This window comes from Poecile atricapillus, chromosome 5 (genome assembly GCF_030490865.1).
Source record: "Poecile atricapillus isolate bPoeAtr1 chromosome 5, bPoeAtr1.hap1, whole genome shotgun sequence".
NCBI lineage: Eukaryota > Metazoa > Chordata > Aves > Passeriformes > Paridae > Poecile > Poecile atricapillus.
The window spans coordinates 21,951,359-21,958,213 of NC_081253.1; the positions used below are offsets into that span (position 1 = coordinate 21,951,359).

At 57.9% G+C, this 6,855-nt stretch overlaps 1 protein-coding gene across 3 annotated transcripts; it reads left to right on the forward strand.

The window, feature by feature from the left end:
• Positions 1-1,119: 1,119 nt before the first annotated feature.
• Positions 1,120-3,754, forward strand: HOXD8 (homeobox D8). 3 transcript variants are annotated; one of them, XM_058839540.1, is made up of 3 exons: positions 1,144-1,924; positions 2,204-2,351; positions 2,926-3,747. In XM_058839540.1, the coding sequence occupies exons 1-3, from the start codon at positions 1,805-1,807 to the stop codon at positions 3,219-3,221; spliced, it is 564 nt and encodes a 187-aa protein (XP_058695523.1). In that variant the 5' UTR covers positions 1,144-1,804; the 3' UTR covers positions 3,222-3,747. The 3 variants fall into 3 exon arrangements, with proteins under 3 accessions (XP_058695522.1, XP_058695521.1, XP_058695523.1); XM_058839539.1 differs by having other exon boundaries at positions 1,120-2,351; positions 2,929-3,754; XM_058839538.1 differs by having other exon boundaries at positions 1,133-2,351; positions 2,926-3,749.
• The last annotated feature ends 3,101 nt before the right edge of the window (positions 3,755-6,855 follow it).

The following is a 6,855-nucleotide window of genomic DNA, read 5'->3' on the forward strand; positions in this document are numbered from 1 at the left end:
CCCGGCCCCGCACCGAGCCCCGGCCCCGCTCCACCCCCGGCCCCGCTCCGAGCCCCGGCCCCGCTCCAGCCCCGGCTCCGAGGCTCCACCGCCGCTCCAAGCCCCGCGCGGGGACGGCGTTGGCCCGCGCAATCACCGGCCCGGCGGTTGCGCGGGAGGAGGAGCGGAGGTGTCCGGCGCGGATGCGGGAAGCAGCCCGTGTGCCACTCCGCAGGGTGAGGCAGCGTCTCTGTGCTGCCGCTCTCCCCCTGCCAGGCCCGGCCTTCTGCCTTCCTGCTGGTCCCTGGCGAAGGGCTTTCGCTGCTGTCTGTCCGTGCGTGTCCCCGGGCCTTTCCCACCTCCCCCGCCTTTCCGTGGCTGCACGGGAGTCCCTAAGCCTCCGCGAGTTCCTAAAGGCGTGCGGCCCGAGCCGCGGGGCCCCTGCCCGGGCCAGGGTGTCACTGCGGGCACAGGGCCCGTCGGGGTGCTCACATGCGGGGCAACCGGGCTGGTCAGCGAGACAAAGCGAGTTAAACGGCATGGAGGCGTGGGGGTGGTGGAGGAGCGGGGTGTGATGGGGAAGGAGCCTGAGATGCCTTTTATGTAACCACAAGTATTTTTTTGTCAATTCACATCAGACGGTCACACGTGGCTCTGGCTGGGCCCGTATTATATTTCACCTACATTTTTCGTCTTTCTCCGAAATAGGGCGGATTCGAGCTCCTGAGGGTGTCTCTCGGAAAATATGATTCCCACTGCAGGATGAAGCAGGAGAGAGAGGGCTGGAGACGACGCTTCTTGGGGCACGGGGGCCAGCGGGGGTGACCGGCCCGAGCGGGGGCAGGGCCGAGCCTGCCGGGCAGCGCTTTTCTTCCTTCCTTCCTACCGGAGAACAGGGCTCACTTATTTCGGACGGAGTCCCCGAGCGGCGCTAACCGTTCACCCACACATTTTTATTTTTCCCCCCCGCGCCCTCCCTCTCTTTGCCTCGGTAATGACGTCCACCAAGGGTGAAATGATGGAAAGTATATTCATAGGCATGATTTCCATTAAGTATCAATTAACCTGGAGCCTCAGCCATGCGTGCAAGGCGTCAAGGGTAAATGTGCATCTCATTTCCCAGCGATCTGCTCGCCTGGAAGGAAATGACCCGGAGGGCCCGTTGGCAAGGGGGGGCCCTGCCGCTGTACGCTGCCGCCCCAAGGGCGCCCCCCTGCCCTCTCCTACACGCTGGAGACCCCGCGATGGGCATCGGCTCCCTGTGAGGGGCTCTGCCCTTGGCGGCCGGCGGTGCAGGCCGCGCTCCGGGCAGCGCAGCCCGGGTGAGCCGGGCGGTGCGGCCCCGGGCAGCGCGCCCGCGGTTATCGCGCGGGATCTGCGCGGCCGCCTCGCCCCTGCGCGGCGGGGCTTCCAGCGGCTCCTAGCGAGCGCACACCGGAGGGGGGAGCGGGGGTGCCGCGGCCGGGGTGGATCCGGGCAGGGCTGGGCCGAGTTTTTTTCTTGCCCGAGGAGCGGCACGTGTAAACTGAAGCCAAAAGTCCCCCCTGAGCTCATGTGCGTGTGTGTGTGTGTGTGTGTGTGTGTGTGCGTGCGCGGGCTGCTGTGTGCCTAATAGGAAATAGTAAAAGCAGTGAGGCAGGTCATTTTGGGAGCGATTATAATCCAGTCCTGGTCACCACATACACGGAGAGCAGGAGCGGGGAGCGCACGGGCCAGCGACGGCGGCGGCGGCATGAGCGCGGCGTAGAGGCACCGGCGGCGGCGGCTGCGGCGGAGGCGGCGAGAGCAGCGCCCCGTGCCCCCGCCTGCCGCTGCCCCCTCCCCGATGAGCTCCTACTTTGTCAACCCGCTGTACTCCAAGTACAAGGTGGCGGCGGCCGCGGCGGCGGCGGCGGCGGGGGAAGCCATCAATTCCCCGTACTACGACTGTCACTTCGCACCCGAGGTGAGCGGCCGACACGCCGCCGCCGCCGCCGCCGCCGCTGCCGCCGCTCTGCTCTACGGGAACGGCGCGGCCGCCGCCGGCTTCCCGCACCCCGGGCCCGGCGGGGCGGGGGGCGGCGGCGGAGCGGCCGCGGACTTTTACCAGCCGGCCGGGGGGAGCCCCACGGCCGCCTACCAGCCGCCTCCTCCTCCCCCCGCCGCGCCTCCGCCTCCTGCCCCCTGCAGCGGGGTTACCTGTCACGGGGAGCCCGCTAAATTTTACGGATACGATAACTTACAGAGACAGCAGATTTTTACGACACAGCAAGAGGCCGAGCTGGTACAATATCCTGACTGTAAATCGTCCAGTGCTAATATTGGCGAGGAACCAGACCACTTAAATCAGAGCTCGTCTCCTGCTCAAATGTTTCCCTGGATGAGACCACAAGGTTGGACGCAGTCAAAAATTTGCTTCCATCTCACGTCTGAGTTTGAAACTTTCTTTTCCTCCTGCTTCTTTCTCGCTGACTCTCGCTCCCTGCCTCTGTCTCCCCCACTCCCTACCTCTCTCACCGCGATTTCTGTCGCCGCGGTGGCTTGCGATAATAAAGGGATGCAGTGAGCGAGCAGAAAGCTCTGCAACAGGCAGCTACCAACCCAAGAGTAGCCTTTAAGATGCCTCTCGGACTCTGAGGCTCAGCTGATGCGCTCGCCTGTCTCCCGTCGCCGCTGCCTGAACGGGAAGGGTGCAGGGCTGGGAAGGGGGTGGAATACAAGAAGATAAAGAGACCCTGCAGCATCCTATGCAGAGGGACAGCTGAGGCGCTTCGTGCATTTACTATCGCTGTGCTCCTCTCGTGTGTAAAGCTCTAGATTTCTCTGTGCCCTCTGCTTTCTCTCCCTGCGGTTCTGTGGGGCTTCTCTCGAGGAATTCCGGAGGGACCGGAGTCCTCGGTGCCTGCCGGCGCCTTGTTTTGAACGGCCACACCAACCTCCAAACCCCTATGTTTTTGTTTTAAACAGCAGCGCCGGGTAGGAGGAGAGGAAGACAAACATACAGCCGATTCCAGACTCTAGAGCTGGAAAAGGAGTTCCTATTTAACCCCTATCTGACCAGGAAGAGAAGGATCGAGGTGTCCCACGCACTAGGACTCACCGAGAGGCAGGTAAAGATCTGGTTTCAGAACAGGAGGATGAAATGGAAAAAAGAGAACAACAAGGACAAATTCCCCGCTTCCAGACAGGAGGGAAAGGAAGGGGAGGCCAAAAAGGAAGCACATGATCTGGAAGAAGACAGAGCTGAAGGCCAGACGAATTAATTTTTGCCCCAAATGTCTTTGTGAAAGTCAATCAAAAATGACCAGGGCTAAAGCCCGACATCTCGGCTCATCCACCCCTCTACGTGATCTGGTCGTGGGACGAGTGACCCTATGTCCCTCCGTTTGACATTTCCCTGCTTCGGGTGCTTCACTTGTTTGTGCTTTTATTTTGTTTATAAGCGTATCCAAAACGATCTCTAGATTTAACATTTCATCATTATTTTTTTTTTCAAATTTGATACAGAGTTTGTAGCAATAAATTTCTAATTATATATAAATATATATATATATTTGCAACCTTAAAAGACGATGATTGTGGGAAACGACATATACTTCCTAATAATAAATATCAATAAGTAAGACATTTAACAACGCTTTATTAATCAAGACAAGTGCACTTGTACTATTTTAATTCTCGTTCTTATCTTATGTGGAATAAATTAAATAAATATAACAATCTTGAAGAAAATATCATAGGAATATATTTAACCTTCTTCTATAATATTTGATTAAAATAAACAGAATTTATTCAATTATAAAATGTATCGGCCTCCCTATATCCCTTTTGTAATCCACTCCTCAAGAAACCTTCAGTTTGCACTGGTCCGAGCTAGCTCTCCCCGCGTCTCTCCTCGGATGCTGGCTGTTTCTGTGGGGTCTAGCAATGGCACGTTGTGTACAAAACCCGCTTTTTGCTCCCTGCCACGAGCTCTGCGGGCCGTGGTCCAAGCAGCAGCGGCCAGCGGGGACCGCGGCTCCACCTGCGAGCGGAGTCCAGGCTGCGGGCCGGCCCAGGGAGCCCCCGATGTGTGTGCCTGGGCCTTGCGCTCGCCTTTTGCTGTCCCCCACCCCGGGCTGCGGGCCGGCCTCGCAGGGGACCGGCAAACACAGCCCTTACCCTGCGGAGCCATTTGCTGCCGGCGCGGCTGGAGGGAGACCCGTGAGCATTCCGGCCCCACGCCATCCCCAAGGGCTGCTCCAGCCCCGCCACGCAAAACACGGCCAAAACGGGCCCAGCCTCCCCCGAGGATGGCTGACAAGCAGAGAAATAAGAAGCTTCTGAGACCTTGCGTGGGGGTTTCTCGAAGGCTGTAATTCTTAGGAGTCCCAAACCATGCGTAGACCGAGAGAAGGATGTTTCTATCCCTAAATATTATCTTAGGATGCATTTCCCAGCGGAGGCCGCAGCTGGTGGCCGAGCCTGCATCACGGTTCCCGCAACCACGGGAGGAAAGGTCCGCTCTCATTAGCAAAACGATTTAATTTCTCTCTCCCTCTCCCCTCCTTCCTCTCGCTCTCGCTCGGTGGCGGGGTCCCGTAGAGTGCAGTATCGAACAGGACGGCCGAAAGCAGTCTTTTTGTAGGAGTAGGAGGCAGAAGGTCGAGGGATGAGGTATAAATCCCTACCAATATTTTTGCGTCATATTTTCCCTACCGGCTGACGCTCCCCTGAGTAATGGCTCCGTGAAGGAATTCGAATGGACGCGCCAGAAACTGCGACAAACGCGACTCATCTGCCCAGAAACGAGTGTGATCCCGACGAGGCCGGGGCTGAGCCGAGGCCTTGCTCGGAAAATCACAGCCAGGTTCCCGAGGAGGTGCCGGCCGCCGCTCTGCCCTCCCTCCTCTGGGCCCTTTTCTCGCATCCATCGCTCCGCTCCGGGAACGCACCCGGCGCGGCCAGAACCGCCGTGCACGGGGATGGGACTTGTAGGGCGGCTTTGGTTCCTTTCGTTTCCCTTCCTCTTCCCCGCTCCCCAGCACCGAGCTGGGCACGTTTCCACTGCTACAAAGCGCCAGCTCTGGAGGGAGGCACGAGCAAGGGGAGCTATTGTTCTTGGTTTTATTTTAATAGCCTAGTTGGCTAAAGGTTGTAAACAAGGGGAAGCTGCAACAAAGCAGTGAAGTAAACATTTTTGCTGCATGGATTTGCATAAATACACCGGTATTCCTAGCGTCAAGAGAGGATGTGGGGCTGGTGGCTGCGCAGTTAGAGTAACCCGGCGGCCCGATGCGCAAAACCCCCTCGCTTTTAAAAACAATACTCGTGCTACTGGCACCGACATATTTGGTCTCCGGGCAGGAAGAGCCTCTCGCTTTTGCTGCAGCAGCGGCGGGGGCTGGACGCAGCCCGGTTCCGGCGGTCCTGCTGCGGGGAAAGCCGTGCTGGTGCCGCCCGCTGCCATCCGGGGCTGCCCTCCAGGCGAAGGCACATCGAAGACCTTCACACGCCAGCGGAGCACTCCTTAGGCTAGTATTTGTCCGGAAAAGAGCTGCCGAGCTGCTGCGGTAGTTGTTTTTAATTATCAGACAAAGAATAAAATTAAAATATTCCTGAAGAAGTTTCCGTTAGCGTCTCTCTCCTAGGACCCACTGGGAACGCAGCCACGCAGGCAAAAACTGACTTCCCTGAGTGCACATAATTGGCAAAGGCCTAGTGGTAGCTGGAATCAACCCTGCCTTACTCAAAGAAAAAACAAAACATCGCTCCAGTTGTTAAGGTATTTACCCCTGTAGCCTGGCATCTGAATCTCTCCCTCGGTCTCACTTGGAAACTTGCTAAGAAACAAGAAAACGGAGTCAGAAATTGACCCAGGTGGCCACCGAGTCCCCTGTAAAACCGAAGCCATCGGACTTTTGGCAAGGAGAAGCTGTAGCTGCGCGGGTTGCAGCGGAAGCGGCGGGGAGAGACCGCCTGAGACGGCCGCAGAGTGGATGTACCGCGCCTTTGGTTTCCTTGGAATTTCCCCGTTCCCCTGAGGAGCAGCTCAGCGCGGCCGTGAGCCCTGCAGAGACACCACGAAAGTTGCCATAGCCTCCGCCCAGACAATATTCAAAGGTGTGCAACTGCCTGAAGCAGTGTGTTAAAAAGATACAACATCGATCCTACATCTTTAGGCGTGTTTACTTTTGTTAGCAGTTACAATCAGCAGGGAGGTCACGGTTTGAGGGCTCTGGCTATTCCCTGAAACAAAACTTGGCCAAGAAACATTCACAGTACTCCGTCTCCGAGCCGAGTATTCCTTGTGGACACAGGCCCGTTTTAATTTTTTTTTTTTTTTTCAGAATACTTTCTAGGAATCGGATTTTCCCTGTTGGTGCCCCGGGAAGGTTTTATCGGGGGTGGAAGCAGCCTGCACTGGGCGCGGTGACAGCGCCCGGCGCAACCTGCGGGAACCGCGCACTGCGGGGTGGGGAAGAGGCTCGGACAATTTTTATGTCGGAGACGGCTTCCGCTTCAGTAGTGGGCGCTAAAGCAGATGTGGTTTCTTTTAGTGCCCGGCGGAGCGGTGGGGAGGGGTGGGAGAAGAGGGTGGGGATGCGGGTTAAGCCCCCTTTCGTTTGGGAAAAAACGGATCCTTCGGCTCAGCACCCTGCCCATGGTTATGCGGTTCCGCGGCCGCTTGCCCCTTTCGCCGCGGCCCCCGCGGATCTCCCGCGTCCCGGCCGTGCTCTCGGGGCTCCGCCACCGCGCCCGTGGCGCGCAGGCCGAGGGCAGGCGGGACCGGAGCCTCGGTAAAAGCGCAGCGCGCAGGCGAAAGAAACATGGCGCTGGGAAGCAGTATGTGCAAAATCCGCAAGGAATTGCAGTAAATTCCTTTTTGTTTGAAGAAAATTTACAACTTGGTAATAG

What these genes read in the sequence shown, in the direction of transcription:
- HOXD8 (XM_058839538.1), top strand. Translation starts at nt 1,805, where the DNA reads ATGAGCTCCTACTTTGTCAACCCGCTGTACTCCAAGTACAAGGTGGCG. An exon ending in TCCCTGGATGAGACCACAAG is followed by an intron (nt 2,352 to 2,925) that starts GTTGGACGCAGT and finishes TGTTTTAAACAG; the next exon opens with CAGCGCCGGGTAGGAGGAGA.